Source organism: Populus euphratica, unplaced genomic scaffold (assembly GCF_000495115.2).
Source record: "Populus euphratica unplaced genomic scaffold, PopEup_1.0 scaffold168.1, whole genome shotgun sequence".
Classification (NCBI taxonomy): domain Eukaryota; kingdom Viridiplantae; phylum Streptophyta; class Magnoliopsida; order Malpighiales; family Salicaceae; genus Populus; species Populus euphratica.
In genome coordinates, this window is record NW_011500000.1 from 398,748 (window position 1) to 416,771 (window position 18,024).

General features: G+C 28.7%; 1 protein-coding gene across 2 annotated transcripts; it reads right to left on the reverse strand.

The window, feature by feature from the left end:
* Window positions 1-5,014: 5,014 nt before the first annotated feature.
* Window positions 5,015-11,404, reverse strand: LOC105140837 (kinetochore protein). 2 transcript variants are annotated; one of them, XR_845245.1, is made up of 5 exons: window positions 10,182-11,404; window positions 8,239-8,485; window positions 5,633-5,779; window positions 5,131-5,487; window positions 5,021-5,100 (listed from the first exon to the last, which is right to left on the reverse strand). XR_845245.1 is itself a non-coding variant. In XM_011047837.1 (4 exons), the coding sequence occupies exons 1-4, from the start codon at window positions 11,276-11,278 to the stop codon at window positions 5,257-5,259; spliced, it is 1,722 nt and encodes a 573-aa protein (XP_011046139.1). In that variant the 5' UTR covers window positions 11,279-11,404; the 3' UTR covers window positions 5,015-5,256. The 2 variants fall into 2 exon arrangements, 1 of the variants encoding a protein (XP_011046139.1); XM_011047837.1 differs by having other exon boundaries at window positions 5,015-5,487.
* Window positions 11,405-18,024: the final 6,620 nt, after the last annotated feature.

Sequence of the window (18,024 nt, forward strand, 5' to 3'; positions counted from 1 at the left end):
AATTGAATAATAAGATTTTATACTATACTTGTTTGATATACCATTAGTGAAACCTCTAACCTTAACATTTATTATTATCATTGTTTAATCATTACATTAATCGTTCATCTCAAAGTTCTCATCAACTTTTTCTTTATTATTATTATTATTATTACTACTACTACTATAACTATTATTGTTGTTGTTCTGTTGTTGTGTTATTGTTATTTATAATTTATACAATTAACCTCTCTATGGTTCGACCCCGGTTTTACCAGAATATTTATTATTTCAACACTTATGTACTTGGGAGAAAACATCAATCTTTTGGTTATGTCACATTATTATTTTCTTATTTAATTAGGTCTTGTAATCATTGTTATTTTCTTATTTAATTAGGTCTTGTAATTTTATTTAAAGAATATTATTTTAGACTATTCATTTTTTATCCTAGAATTTCAACCCCTTCTTGTTTTTAGTTCCTAGCTTCACATATTCTTATTTTAGCTTTAAATTGAACTATTACCTTTAAGATGCTTTCCAATATCACCCTTGATCCAATTTAATTTGGTCTTTATAATTTGAAGTAATTTGTAGTATATTCTTAGATCCCTAATTAGTGTAATTTTGGCCAAATTTATTTTTAGTCTCAAATCTCTCTTCAATCACATTATTGGGTGAGTTAATAAAACCATCTTAATGTCAACATCTTTTTTATTTTGATCATTGGACCTTTAATTCTTTTATTTTTTGTCAAATTAACTCTAAATATATTTTTTTTAATTAAGCTCCTGTTTGGATTAATAAGCCCCCAGAATTTTTTACCTCTTTTTATTTTGGTTATTGGTCTTTTAATTTATTTATTTTTCATCAAATTGACTCTAAATGTTAATTGTTTTCTCCAATTAAACCCCTGATTGAATTCATGAAGACCTCAAAGTTATTTCTTACCTTTTTGTACCCACTCTAACCTAGTTCTTGCTTTAAAAAAACAATAATTTTTTATTTGATTTGATCCCTAATTTTATTTGTATTTATTTTTTATTATTTTATAATTTTTTTATTTTGATAATTTTTCAAAAAATGTCTTTTTTCAAAACTATGTCCAATTTTATTTACAAAAATTTTTTGATGTAAAATTTTTAGTTTTGAAAGGGGTAAATATTAGGTTATGACAATATCAAGTCTTCTTGTAATACTCATCAGTACTAGAATTAGAAATATTAACTTAAGTTCAATATTCATTGATATCATATTCAAAAGTGTTGAGGTATCATAAAACAATTAAACCTCATTGAGACTTCTTCCATTAACCTTTCTTACAATGATTAGGTTTGAACCACTATTAAGAGTTTAACTCATTGTAATAAGCTCATTATTAACTTGTAGATAAACCATTAATAGATTAGGCATAACATACTATTAGTAAATCAATACAAGACCAGCAATATCGTTTACATCATGTAGGATATTTTAGAGTGATAGTATTTTTCTTCTAACATAACTAGTTCCTTATCATAGATCTCTACAAACTAGTTATGGTTTCTAGTGATCATAATACTAAATAACTACTATTTTATAAAGATTACATATTTTTTCCCTCTCAAAACATAAAAGACTTCATTCTCTCCATATTCAATGAAAGAGGGTGGGTTGCTAGAATGTCAAATGAGATATTAGTGATAAAAAATAAAATGGTGGAAATGAAAATAAAAGTTCTATTCTTTTAGGTGTTTTGTTAAAAATAATGAAGTGAGAATGCTAATGACAACTAAAAAAATATAAGTTAGTATATCAACTACTTCCATTACCATCACCACTCCATCTTCATTGATAGTGGCAATATTTTTTTTATAAAAAAAATTGTTATTGTTGATGTTTTTTTGTTATTATTATTTATTTTTAAACCTTTCTTTTATGGCGACCTCCCATCTTTTTTTTTTTTCATCATTATTATGCAAATATATTATTGCTACAACTATCATATCTTTGACTTCCTTCTTCTTTTCCATCATCATCATAATCACCCTTATTATTTTTACTATTATTAACATAAATAAAAGCATTCTTGTAATCATCATTTCTTTTCAACTTAGAAACTAGGCATTAAAAATGTTAAATTTCATTCATATTCCTTGTTATTATTCTAAACACATTATTAGAACTAAAACATCATTATGATTCCTCTATTCCTATTTTGAGTCTTTTATTTTTTATAACTAAATAGTACTTAAGGATCATGAATTTAGATAAAGAATCTCTCGTAATTATGTTGAAGTCATTTTATTTCATTACAAAATACACATTGATGTTTGTATCATTACTATTTAGGATTTTAAAAGTCATTAAATATTTTGTCATGCATTGAGGTATCATTTATGTAAAGTTCATTAAATTCAAATGCCTTAAGTTTTTCTCAAAATGAGAATATCTTGATTGTTATAGTTTATGATTTCATTATAAAAATCTTTGAAAACTATATCAAATGTCTTTTGGTTATAAATAAACATTAATATTGTTACAGGGAACATCTCACATGGATGACGAGGATTGCTATAATAAAAATATAAAAAAAAATTATTATCTAATTTTATAATAACTAAAAACTTTAATTGGTATTCAAAAATTATAGATAATAGACTAGTTATGCCAAAGAAAAGATATTAAAATCACCTTAAAATATTTTGTCTAAGATCAATTGCTCAGTATTTGTTTTTAATGATAAAAAGATATTTATTGTGTGTATATTAATAATTTGTTTAAAATGGTTTATGCATGTTTATCATTGATGATAAAAAGCTATTAAAACCTAAAATAATGATTTGGGATATAAATCTAGAAATAAAACTCAATCCTCAATTTTGAAATAAGTGTATTAAATCTAAAAAGATGGTGAGTAATGCATTAGGCTTTGGCCTCATTTCCTAGTTATGTTTAAATAGAGCTCGGAAATCATCAATCACACTTAATTGGTCTTTGTGGGGTTAAGTTGGCTTAATTTAGGTTCACTTACCATGAAAAAGATGGCATATTCTAACATGTGAGAATTCATAAACAAACATTTGCACTCAATAAAAAAATTAAAAAACCATATTTACAAACAAAAGTTTAAAGAATATTTATTAGTACATATTTTTTTATATAAAATTAAATGTTATCACCTTGTAGATCACTCTGTCAATAGAATGATGGTTTAATATATGTTAAATATATCAATCAAAAAGATATTATCAAGAGCATTCTTCAACACATATATTTAAATTCACTACCAAGGAATAGAACATATTTAAGGAGCATACTATACTATTCTCAGGTTAATTAGAAAAAAATATACATAAATTAAAAAAATAAAAAATATCTTGTTATTTATTTGTATATGAAAATAAAAAACATTATATGAGTGATAAGATATGTTTAAGACCCATAGTATTATTAGGTTAATTCTTTGATAATAATAATAATAAACAAATCCTTTTTTATATGAAAATAATCCTACTATTTATTTTTTTAAGAAAAATTATTAAAATTCACACATAAAATTAATTATGTCCATACACCAAATCAAATGCATCAACACACAAAGTTAAACATTTTACAACTCATCCTCCCAACTCTGTTATGGAGTATCAATTCTAACTTCATCACATCAAAAAACAATTTCATTGTGCCTTCGTAACCCTGGGGTTGCCAGGCAATGCTGCAGACCCAACACTTAAATATTCATTCTTCAAAATAAATACAAAAAAAAATGATAATACATTAGAAATTATTCAAATAAACAAAAACAAAATCATTCAAGATTCGAAAACAACCTTTAGTAGATGTCGGGTCGGGCGAAAGCTGCTAGAACCGGACTAGAATAGTGGCGGTGCATGGATGTTGTGGGTGAAATGTGGCACGTGTGATTCAATCGATGAGTTGGAGCAGTGTGAGCCATTCGATTGAGTGCACCTTGCTCTCTTCTTCTTTTCTACATTGACAGTGATGTCTACCGCCACTTGAGGAGAGGGATCAACATGGGGAAAGCTTCGAGTTCTCTCTCCCTCTTGTTGGCATGAGAAGGGTTGTTGCGCGAGGTGGTTGTGTCATGTCTTCTTTTGATGGTGTGGTGGCAGTGGTGGTCAATGGGTGTCTCATTCAGTGTTGCTTGGGGTTTTGCGTGGCGGTGATTGCCTGAAGAAACAAGGCAGTACATGCATCTGGGTTGTAACATTGATATCTGGCATTTGGGTTCTACATGTTTTGCCATATATATAATACCCATTAATTTATTATTCTTGTATTTATTTATATAATACCCATTAAATTAAATCAGATTATTTTTTCTTAGAGAATGTTATACTATCAATGAGCATTAGCGGCGAATGATTTATGGTATCCGCAGACATTAAACAATTGATTAAACATGGAAAATAGCAGTTGACGCCTCAAATTGTATAAAAAATTTATATAATTTGTTTTTTAAATACAACATTGCTCCAATTCTTTCGTCCCTTCATATTGATATAGCTAAATGAAGGACCAATCATAAATTATGGTGCCCACATACAGGGACTTAATTGAATAAAACTTTAAATTAATTGAATAAAACTTTAAATGCTGTTATGTAAAAAAGAAAGAGGATTGAATTGTAAGTTCACCATCACCCAGTAAGAACATTTCAATTTTTTCCAAATGTCCTTCATTTTTTATTTTTGCAAAATCAAGTCATATTTTATAGTTTAAACCCAAAAATACAAATAATAATAACCCAAAATATATCATTTATGTTTCAAAATAATTCAATTAACATTTTATTTTCCTCGGATTTATATCTTGTATATAGTAAGTCTATTTCATATCATCTAATGATTATTTTTTAAAATATTTTATATTTAAAAATAAAAAAAAAATTAATTTTAATATTAGCATATCAAAAAAAAATATTAAAAAAAATTAATTTAAAATAAAAAAATAAAAATATATATTTTTATTTAAAAACACTTTTAAAACATAAAAACAAATAGCATTTGCATCATCTTGTCCCTCCTGTATATTGTTCCAGACGCAATCTTCACTTCTTGAGTCCAAAACAAAGGGGAAACATGCTTTACATACAAGACCAACACCCAACAATGTCTCCTATGGTACCAATCCAACAACTCAGCTTACCTACAATACTTGGGAATAAAACCACAACCTTGTTCTGATCAACGGTGAAATAAATTTACAGCACAAACCAAAAGGTTACAATTTGACCACTTAGATTGTATAAAAGCTTAAATATTTCCTTTTAAATTAATGGTTGATATCAAGATTGATACCGAATTGTGCTGATAAGGAACCCTTGTAAGCATTTGATACAGCAACCACGGTTTCAGATAACTTGATTTTCGACTCTGAGATTTTGGATTCGATTTGTTCTTTGCATTTTGAGACTGAATCAACCAGAGCTAGAAGTTCAACGGCCTGCATCTGAATTTCTTCTTCACTTGTTTTGATTGCCTCCTGCAACTTTTGTTCGGCAGCCTTCATAGAAAATACAAGGTTTTAGCAGCTTTTAACCCTAAAATCTAAAGAAAATCATTCTGTCACCAGGTTTTTAAGCACTTCCCAGCAATAGCAAATCTTCAACTTTACTGTTAGAAGAAACAGGCGAGTCAAAAGGCCATACCTTTACAATTTCTGCTGCTTCTCTTTCCAAAACATCCAAGTTATGAGCCTCTATCTGAACATCCTCTACGAGCTTTTTAGCTTCAGCTGCACATCTAGACGTGCTATCCTCTGTTTCTTTCCTTAACAAGTTCAACTGAGCTTCCACCTGAGAGAAATGATTTGTTCAGGATAAGGTGAATCTTATGATCCCTCCATTAAAAAGCAAGCCAGAGGAATCTATTAAATACATTAAATAAATAAAGCTGAGCTATGCAACCTACAAGCCATAATTCAAAATGGCAATTTCAACTCGGTTTCAAAATTCTGAATTTGAATAGCTGAGCTAAATTGAGCTAAATTCATAGAAGAAGCAAACCAAACTGGATGTGATTGGTTGGTTTGGTTCCTTTCATGGTTTCTATTTTTGAGATTTTGGTATTTTTTTTTAATGGTAGATCGCCTTAAAAGCCTATTAAGTTCCCATTTTTGTTAAAAATATATGATAAATCGATCTAAAATTAAAAGAAATACAGTTCACTTGGGTCAGTTCAGTTTTATTTCTTTGAAACCAAACTGAACTGAAATATACTTTTGAAACCAAATAGGAACCTAAATAGCCAAACAGAAGCACTATGTCGAGTAGGTTTGTTTTGGAAATTCGGTTTCAATAGAATGTTTATTACCCCTACTTTTGCTATATTTAAACCGGCGTAGAACCATCAACAATAGAACCAATTCTCTTGAAGAACACTCAGTTTTATTTTTATGTCAATATTCTTCAAGTCTAGGTAGATTGCTTATAGGCACCAAAACAAAGAAAATAGAAAAAAACTAATAACAGTACCGATCCAGTAAGGAACCTAAATTCCTAATTTAACTACTCAATAATAAATACTAATGCTGCTACAAGTACTAAAAATCCAGAGTAATCATACAACGTTGTAATTCTATATGGTCAAACAATAATTCCCATTGTTGTCCTTCAGTCCCTTCACATTTGGATATCACTATTTTCTGAATTTGCGATAGCAACTTCACAGGAAAAGTGAACATGTAATACAAAAATGCAAAACACTGCCTTTGGATGAAATAAAAGAAGATAAATGATTTTACAGAGACCATGTTCTCAACTATTAAGGTATCTAATAAAATATAAAAGAAGCAAAAGCAAGCAACGGTTTGCACAAATAGTGTTTGACCTAGATAAAGATACCCAACAAATACCATTTTTCTATCCCAAAATATTCATATTCATTGTAAGAGAAACATGATGAAATGATGTATATAAGCACTCTAAATTATAGGGGAAAGGAAACAAAGCAGTATAAACACCTAAGGAGAACACCTATGGCAACACAAGTCACCAATAGACTCGTAATGATCCCAATGAACATTTTACTTCTACAATCTTGAGATAAAATTTCCTACTTTGTTTCTCTTTTCAAATTCTATTAGATACTTTTCCTGGTGTAATTCAACAAGTACTTCTTGTAATTACTTTGCTTCTAAAACAGGGTCACTTGCTTGGTCATTTTCTCAGTCATAGCCTCATAGGTGCAGCATCTTTGCCACAAACAACAAATGACAGTGGCTATTACTAATTTGTTGATGGAATAGTTTAAAGTTTTGGATAAGATCACATGAAACAGAAATCTTTGACTGCGAAATAAAGAGATTACATGTATCATCATTGCACCTAAAAAAAGAGCATAGAGGACACTCAAAAACATGACACCAGGGCCCATACAATTATACACCTCAATGGAATCAAGCTCAATGTTGAACTAAATTATGCTGCAACAACTGGCCATTCACAAGCTACAACTCCTCCATAGAGGAGTGGGATCTTAGAATGGAGAATTTGGGGACACTCCTAACATTCAAGGATTTTGCATGAAGTGGCTACTGGCAAGAAATCAAACTTGCGCCTTGTGGTTGCAACACCAAGACTTTTACTAATGCAGCAAGCTTGGCCCCTCATGATGCCATGATTATGTGAAACTAAGGAAAATGTGGCAGTAAAAACCTTTCCTTTCAATGATAAGTGAAAAGGAGCGAGAGCAGAGTAGAGAAATTCCATTTGAGAAAATGAACGAACCTGAAGTGTTAGTAAAAACAAGATAGCCTCTCACTAACCCGGGAACAACTTACTGAGCAGTGAAACCATCACCAATCGTTTTGTAAAAAAAAATCTAGTGGTCTCAGATTTCAGTCTCATCATAAGAATCATGCTACATGGACTCAGGAATAGGCATCAGATGTGTCGCTACATGACCAAGTGTCTACTTTTTCTCTCTTCAACAGATTTTCTAAGATGTTGTGCATCCAGTTAGGATAGCTTTGTGACTATCTTAATTTGCAAGAAAACTTCTCATAACTGAAGTGAAGGATCCAGGTATGTTAGCTCATGCCACATACCTTTAAACAATGGCTTTTTCATTGATACAAATAAGTCATCAATCACCAAAGTTTCCCGCCGCAGGGGGGGGGGTGTAGAATTTGTTGTCTATAGTTGATGCCAAAAGAGTATAATTCCACTTGCATTAAGATTTAAACGTAATATACCACAAAGGCATAGCATAAATTACACCCCAAACTGTAAAGACATAGTTCTAAGGAACTTACTTCATCAATATGCGATTGAAGTGTGGAGGTGCGATTTCTTTTTCCCTCAATCTTAGCAGCTAATTCTGATGACTGTTGCTGAAGCAAAATCAACTCTTCCAGTTTTGCCATAGAACTTCCCTTTATGGCAGCGGCAAAGGATTCAAGCCCAGGCTTAATTGTGGATTTGTAGTCAAGCCCCATGATCTCAGCAGCTGTGGACCCATTGGCATTAGGCACATATTGATAGCCATTTCCAAGCTTTAACCTGCAACCGTCAACATGAAATCAGATGCAGCAGAGTAGCAAAAGTTTAGCATGACAACAAGTAAAAGGGACAGGAAAAGTGGCAGCAAGTCAGACACACGCAGATGAAGTTAAATGCATTAGGCTGATGTCACAATCTGCACAAGCCTACCTGGAATCTGAATAACTTGCAAAAATGGAGCCATTTAAGAGCAACAAGAACAGTGAAACATGATGAGCCACTATAGTAGAATTCTACACAACATGAATGTCAAGAGGAGGCCAACAACGATTTGAAAACAAGGAATCATCTAAATTTTTTGGTAAAGCAATCAAACCCAGGGAATAAGCCTAACCTTCTTTGCCAAAAGTAAGACAGGTTTTTGGTTTAAAAATTGAACTTAAAAATGCACAAGCACATGTATGTGTGTTCTACAAAACAGAGTAAAGGACTTGCACGTGCCTAGCATCAAGAAATTAATAACAAATGTATGATTTACAAATCTCAATTGATTCTTAGATTTATCCATCACACCCAGAAATTAACCCCTCTTATGTGTCCAGATGCAGTGGGCATGTCTCTGCTAGCCCTAGGCATATATATGTACACAAAATGAGAAATTTGTTTTTTGTTTGGCTGAACCTCAACATCAAGATAACTAAGAGGAAGCACTGCTTTGTTTGTACTGTTTCGTTACTTCATTAAGCTAGCCAGAAGGCACAATGTCTCTAACAACAAATGGATCGATTTATCTCCATAGCAAAAGACTTGTGCTTTAAAAATAATCTGTCTTTAGATAACATAGTTCAGCTTAATTATCAAATAAGGTAAAACTAACTGATCACTTCCCTAATGGAGAGGTCTCAAGGTCAAACCTGAGACTCAATATATTCTACTTCAAGTGGAGGTATAAACCACCTCCCCCCACCCCCTGTTGTCTTTCCCTCCAACCATTTATTCTAACAGTTGATCATATCAACTAGGCAAAACAAAAAATGTTACTGATTGAATTTCCATCAAAGATCTAAAGATGACCTAACCATAATAGGAAAACGAAAAAAGTATAGCTACTTCCAAGAGAATACATCTTAATTTGACTATGATAGAGAGTAAATTCAAAAATATAAACCCCTAAGCATCTGCTCCCTTCTGTTTTAATTTTTTGGAATTAAATAATTAAAACTACTGAGCACACATAACATAGTACATGCTAGATAGTATGCATTTTAAATCAAACTAATGTTAAAAAAAGGAAATACAACACAAGATTCCCTCCATTGAAAGTATCAGAACGCATTTAAGATGTGTATTTATCAGGTTTCCAGGAATACAAAGCTAGGCGCAGTAGGCGTAGTGACAGCATTAATCTGAGCAGCTATGTCTTCAAGCAAAAGTGTTACCAGTTTATCGCTCTAAAATGGAAGTTAAGGAAGAGCTTAGTTTTTTTCTATTTACATGAGCACATCCAAATGAGAGATATCTTATACAAATGGGAACCAGAAAACTCTCTCAAAAACACCAAATCAGAACCTAGTCAGAAAAATATGAGTACAAACTACAAACTGAAACATATATCAAACATCAAGAAGTTAGATCCAAGAATCTTTTAGTAGACTGATTAACTCCTAGAGAAAATTAATCATAACAAATTTCACAGAAAATTAAGGGTTTCAAAAATCAAATACTGTTAAGTGAAAATATTCAGGAAAAAAAAAACCTCCTAGTAGCCTGGTTACACTCCATAGCAAGTGCCTCAATCTCCTTGAACTTATGTGCAATTGTAGCATCAAGATCCCACATCTTCTCCTCCCAAGCATTCCTTGAAGCCTCAGCCTCCACAATATCTCTATCCACTACCTGCAACTCCCTCTTCATCCTCTCAGCATCCCTCGGATTAAAACTCTGCTCCTCCACCCTCTTCTTCAACTCATCATTCTCCTCATCGAGCTTCTTTTTCTCCTCCACTTTTGTCTCCATTTCCTTCCTTTTCTCCTCCAACCCTTTCTCCAACACCTCGATCCCCTGATTGAACTCTCCAATCATAGCATGGAACTTCTTCACATCCTCCTCCAAAACACTCCTCTCCTTTTCCAGCCTCTCCCTTTCTGTAGGCCCTGCTCTCAATGCCTCCGCATTTGCCTCAGTTTCTTTAAGGCTCGCTTCCAAAACCCTAACATTCCCTAACACAGACTCCCACCCTTTGACGAGCTTCCCCATAAATTCGTTATCCAATTCCAACACCGAATCATCATTGCCACGAATGTAATTCAGGTAACTATCCAAAGCATACATAAACATGCTATTGTTTTCGACCAAAGATCCCGTCTTGGCCACCAAATCCTCTCTATACATCGCAAGCTGGACTAGCCAATGGATTATAGCTACATAGGAAGGCCAATTGTGAGGAGTATTGGGGGCACGGAGTGTAGATTTGTTGAACTTGAAGGGGCAATTGAGGGATTTCAAGATGGAAGCTAGATCATCCTCAAGTTTCGTCGATTCGTAATCGAGTTGGTGGAGGAGGTATTTTAGGGTTTCGGTGATATCTTTACCGGAGGGGGTTGAGTTAGGTGGCAAGAGTTTGGCGGAGTGCGAGGAGAGGTAAGCGTTGATTGCTCGAATCGCGGAGGCCTGGTGGGCCTTCTCAGTATATGGGTCGGCGGTGCGTCCAACGCCGATGGAGGATGGGCGACTGCTGGCGAAACTGGCATCGGAATCGCGGGAGCTGTTGTTGGCGTATTGATGGCGGTGGTGATCAGGCGTCGGCTGTGGGTTGAAAGAGTTTGTTGGGCGGCGGTGACTTGCGCCTCTCATTTCTCAGGCGAGGGTTCGGAATTTCTGAGTACTGAGTGGTGGGAGAGCGAGTAAACTACCTTTTTAATTTTGAGTTTGTTTGCCTTTCCCGCCTCGATTTTGGGCCTCTCCAATTCCCTTGAAATAAAAACAAAAGGTCCTAATAATAATTCGTAATAGCTAGCCGTGGGTCAGATTTCAATTTAATTTATAGTATAATTAAAATTACATAGCCGTTATTAATGCATTTTTTTATGCCATAAAAGCTTTTTAATTGGGGAATATGATAAATGGTGTATATGTTTAATTATCATATTATTAAATTATTAAAAGAGTTGTGGATTCTAATTATTATAATCTTCTTTGTAAAAAAAAAAATGTAAATATTTTATTGTGATTTTCCTTTTTTTATTTTATATATTTTTTTATTTATCTTGGAGTTTAACTTTAGTTACTACATGCAGATTTTTATTTTTATAAATTTATCATGCAAATCTAGCTTAGTTATCTAAAATTTAATTAAAAAACTTAAAGATAAATTTAAATAATCTCTTTAGATATTATAAAATTATAAAAAGCATCTAAAATAGTTTAAAAAAAAATGAGAGATGGTTTTAATTAAAAATTAAATTTTAAAAAAATCTAATTATATAAAAAAATTTTCAAACATTCATGTCTAGCTTAATAGAAAAAAAACTCAATTGCACTTAGATGTAAAAGGTTGATCCACCCCTATTAGTTTTGTTATTTTTTCAAAAAAAACTTAAACAATAATTTATTTGTTCAATTTTTTTTTAATATTGTAAATAAGTATCATCCAACTAGACATGGATATTTTCAAGTCACTAAAAATCAGAGTCTATGTATTTTACTAAACAAACTTAATTTTCAATTTATTTTTATGAGAAAATATTTTATAAACTTCAATAAATCTATTCTCAATTTTTAAACATCTTCTAATCAATTTAAAAGTCAAGAATCAAACCTAATTAAAAAAAATAAAAAATCTCAATATTTTTTTATACATATTTAAAGAAAAAAATCACCTAATTAAACTTTCTTGTTTAAAACAAATTCAATGACACCATTAATTAACAAATAGTAAAGCTAACTTAAACTTATTGTAATTATACCCATAAAATATTATTTATTATAATAATATTTTTATTTACTTTCTCTTTTAATTCAACCATTCAATAACTCAAATTTTTTTATTTTTTTATTTTTATCATTTAATATTATATTGTGTTTGAGAATTGTGCTTTATAATTTTTTTTATTTTTTTAGGTTATATTTCAAACCTATAAATTTAGTTTTTTGTTCTCAATTTTAACTTTCAATATTAGATCTACTAGAAGTGAGCCTCGTAATTTTATTTATTTTTATTTCATGAATTTATCTCAATCTCATTATCCAAGTCATGGGTTAAATGAGTTAACATGGGCTGACCCGGGTTGTGTTTATTTTAGGTTGTTTTTTCTAATTAAATTTTTAATTTTAATTTTATGTTTTAATATTGAGTTAGTTGAAAGTCAAGCTTCATAAAAATTTTATGTTTACTTTTTATAAAATTATCCCGATCTCATGACTAGTTGACTCAGGTCATTTATTCTAGATTGTTTTTTAATTGAATATTTTTTTTAACTTCACTCTCCAACAACTCTATCTTCCTTTTCATTTAGTCTTTTTTTAACTTCATCTTTCAATATTAGATTGTTTAGAAATTAGGCTTCGTAATATTTTTAAAATTTACTTTATGTGAAGTTATTTCAGTCCCATTTATTTTTTTCTTTCTCTTTATTTCAACTTTAACATAGAATATGTTGGAAATGGAGTTTCATAAAAGTATTTATTTGTTTTTCATAAAGTTATATTAATTTCGTGATGTAAATAGCAGGTTTAACAAGTTATCTTAGAATGGGTTCTTTTTGTTTTTCTTAATTGATTTGTTTTTTAATTTTATCTTTTAGCGTTGAATTGGTTGGCAATTAAGCTTCATAACTTTTTTTTTCTTTATATAGGCTATCTCAATTTCATGATTTAGGTTGCAGTCTTGGCTAGTTAATCCAAGTTGATCCAAGTAGTTTTTTTTTTATTTTTTTTATTTATTCTTTTAACAACAGGTTAATTAGGAATTGATTTTCATAATTGATTTTATTTTTCTTTATATATGGTTATTATGGTCTTATGACTTGAGACATAGATTTAACATGTTAACCTAAATCGATCCAATATGTCACAATCTCAATATTTAAAAAATATCATTCAATATATTATCGTATCAATATTTAAAAAACATGTCGTCCAACATATATTATATTTTGAGTTTATGGTTTTTTTTATTAGAAATACATTATTAATGCTTAGATAATTTCTTTAATATTAAAATAAATTATATGACCAACAGTGAAATGCAAGCCAATAAACTAATAAAACTCTAAAAGAAGTAAGTATTTCACTATAGCAACTTATGATGAATTATCCATTTTTCTCTTTACAAACAAAACTTAAAACTAGTTATTAGAAGTAATTATGTAATTTAACAAGAGTTCATTGGTTATTGTCAAATTGAGTACTTTAACTTTTATATTTCACAATAATTTTCTTTAACTTATATCTAGGGGGTATTTTTTGTATTTTTTTTTTGTTATTATCACGCGTAGTTGAGGGATAATTTTGTAATTTTAGAAATTGAATATGTTCAAACTTAATTACAATTTACTCAGTTATGAGGGATGAGTTGTGAGAGCTGATACATACTTAAACTCAAATGCATGCTAGAAAAAAGAAAGTTGTGGAAATCAAAGATGTTTTATTAGGTATACTATTAATTTTATGCATTTTTAGTTGGTTATTTAACTTAGAGAAATAATGTTTTTTTATGGAAAAAATCCCTTTCAAAAGTGTTCTTACAATTAAGATTCTAGTACACAAAGTAGTTTTAGGGTTTCCATTAAATGGATTTTCACACATATTTTTCTTACAAAAATAAATATAAATATTGCTAACAATATGTATGCACGCGCACTCACGAGGGGGTTTCTCGGGTTCCTCTCCTTTCTCATTAGAAATTTCCTCTCCTTTTTTATTATCCTTTATTGTCCTAGAATCTTTCAACACCTATCTTCTTTTTTTTTCTTGATCTTCAATCATACATCTGACCTTGTTTGATATAATAGTTTTGCCCCTGTTTTTATGTTTTGAAATTGTTTTATTGTGTTGATATCATAAATAAATTTAAAAATAAAAAAATATTATTTTAATATATTTTAAAAAAACACTTTAAGAAACATTTGCCACTATCTCAAACAACCCTTCGGGCTATTTGGAATTGCATTCCAAATGGTGTTTTCTTAAATTTTGAATTATTTTTTTCTTAAAAATATTTTTTGATGATTTTAAATTATTTTGATATTCTGATGTCTAAAATAATTTTTTTAATATATATATATATATATATATAATATTTTAATACATTTATGAGTAAAAAATACTTTAAAAAATAATTAGTACCACACTCTCAAATACCCTCTTATTTTTGTTCATTTATCCCAAGTATTGCAATTAAAGGTATGTTTAAAAGTATGATAACAGTTGCGGTTCAAAGTATTTTTTATTTAAAGATGCATCAAAATAATATTTTTATTTTATTTTAAAAAAATTATATTTGACATCAGCACATTAAATAATTTAAAAATATAAAAATTAACTTTAAATCAATAAAATTTACATTTTTAATAAAATATAGTTTAAACAGCGCTTCCAAACAAGACCTAAGCACAACAAAAGTTGCTTATTAGGCCATTCTTGTAAATTGCAATAGAAACGATATTCGAATTTGAATAAAATCTAAACCCTAATGGCATGAAAGAATGATAATAAGAGCATATTATCCATCTTTTTATGATTTTCTGTTCTAATGATTGTAGCAATGATGAAACAACTTCTTATGAGAGAATAATTATTGGAAATGTCGTCGAGATAGCACAATCATGCTCCGTCTTTTGCATAGCATGGAGTGATAAGTTTTGTTTGATTTTACATTGTAAGTTGTTAGTTTTTGTGGATCATATTGAATTATTATTTTTTACTTTAAATTATTATTTTATGATTTTTAATCGTTTTTAATGTACTAATATTAAAAAATAAAAAAAAAAATATTATTTTAATGTATTAAAAAAAAAACATCTTAAAACACAATAGCTAACATAACATTAAACACTACCTTTTTATACATATATGATAGAAAGTGAGTAAATCATTAATGGGTCCAATCCATCAATTTTATCTCGTAATATTAACCTATTAAAAGAAAACTAGAGTCTTTTATAATGATTTATAGTTTATATCATCACTAAAACATCTTAATATATTATTTTAATCATTTTAAAATAAATTTAATTATCAGTTCAACTAGTTAGGTGAGCGTCAAACAAGGGATCATGAGTTTGAGAGTCGAAAGGCACATCTATTTTCTAAATTGTGATAAATAACTTCTTGTTTATTACTTTTTTTTCTAAAAACAAAGTAGATGATATGTAATTCACTCCCTTGATTAAAAAGAAGAAGAAGCCAACACTCCCCTAGCCTACTACTTGCCAACACTCCCCAAGGCCATTATTTTGCTTCTTCTTTTTTTCTTTGATTTTTTACACTTCAAAAAAAATATTTTTTGGACTTACTTATTTTTTTATTTTGACATGGATTTTAAATGCTAATATAAATTTTTATTTTTATTTTAATAGTTTTTTTTCAATTATTATGTATTTAATAATGATGATAATAATAATAATAATAATAAATTATATATGAAAACTTGATTGAAATTGGTTACTTATTATTCAAATGTTTAAATAGATTTGGAACATTATTTTATCAAATTATAATTTTTTTAACTTTCAATCACCAAATATATGGATATGCTATTTTCATATTGTTTTCAAACTTGTTTTAATAATCATAATTAAAAAAAAAAACATAAACAATTCTTCCAATTAAAAACATTGTATTGACTAAAATAAACAAGAGATATGTTGATGTTTTTGTAATTTTTCATTTGATATTATGAATTTTATTACATGTTATATTTGATTTTTGTTTAGCTTTTGTCAAGATGTATCTATTTATTGGATCTTTGAATCGTCATGGATAGACATTGTGTGGTAGTTCATTATCTTATGATTACTTGGTCTACTCTTTTGTGTTTTTTTTTTTTGTTCCATGGCAGAGATCCCATTATGTTTGTGGTTTAATCTCTGTAATTTTTAGTTAGTTTTATTTGAGGATTTATCCTTATCAATGTAATTTGTTTTAGGATTTATCATAAATGAAATGAAACTTTGTTGGGCTTTAAGGTTTATGGATGAAGAAAAAATAAATTATATGGTGCTTTTGTTTAGCAAAAAATAAAAAATGCAAGTACAATATTATTATTATTTTTTGTTTAATTCATATATTAAACTATATAGGTAGGTGGCTTCTGGCCCAAATCATATTTTTTTTCAATATAAAAAATAATGATATTATTTTTAAAGAACAAAAAAACTTGAGACCTTGATTATTTATTAAAATAGATTCAATAAATTCGATTAATTTAATAATATGATTATAAAAAACAACAACAACTCATGTAAAACGAACATTTGCTAATATTATAAAAAGACACCTTCTAAATATTCATAAAAAGTCTCAACAATTTTATTTGTTAATATAATAAAAATTAAATAACAATATGATCACCTTATAAAGAGGGGAAAAAAAAAATTCTAAACTCAATTATCAATAAATCAAATGTTAAAGAATAATCTGGATTTTTTTTAAAGGACAAAAACCTCAATTTAAGTTAGCATGTCAAATTTATGGCCTAATCGTGAAACCATAATAACCTCATAAAAAAATAATTAAATAAAACAATGGATGTCAATTTTCAAGCAAACTAAATGATGAGATGTAAAATTAAAAAAAAAACTCGAGTCAACTTAGATTAACTCGATTAGCTTGCAACTTAGGATATGATATCTGGATAACTCTATAGAAAAAAATAAGAAAAAATTATAAAATTCAAGTCTCAATAATATAATGTCAAATGATAAAATTAATTAAAAAAATTAAAAAAGAGCCTAAAAAGACCAAAATTAAATTTGAAAATTTTTCAAAATTTATGACTCAATTAATGAGACCGAAATTACCCTATAGAAGTCGAACACAATAAAAACCATAAAGAAAAATTCTCAATAATTCAAATATCGATGGATGAAATTGAAAAAAAAATCAATCAATAAAAGGATTATAAAACAAAGCAAAAATAAAAAAAACAATGACCAAATATAGTATAAAATTAAATTAAATTAAATAATGATGGACAAAATTGAAAAATGAATTAAATTATGAAAATAATTAAAAAAATAATAAAAAAACTTATGACCAAATTGTATATAAAAATCAAATTCCAAGAATAAAATTGAAAATTAAACCCGTAATTCACTAGATTTAATAACTTTATTTTTTTTTATTACCTATATTTTAAAATAAGATAACTAAAATAAACACTTTCAAAATTGAGTACCAATAAAATACCAAAATCTTTTTTTTTAAATTATGATAATGTTATTAAAATAATTTTGAAGATGGATTCAAAATTAATGAAACATTGAATGATAAATAGAAAGATGAAATTAAAAAAAAAACTAAAAAAATTCAATCAATAGAAAAAAATCATAGAATAATGTTAAATAAAAGAAAAAAGGGGGTGGGGGGGGGGGGAATTG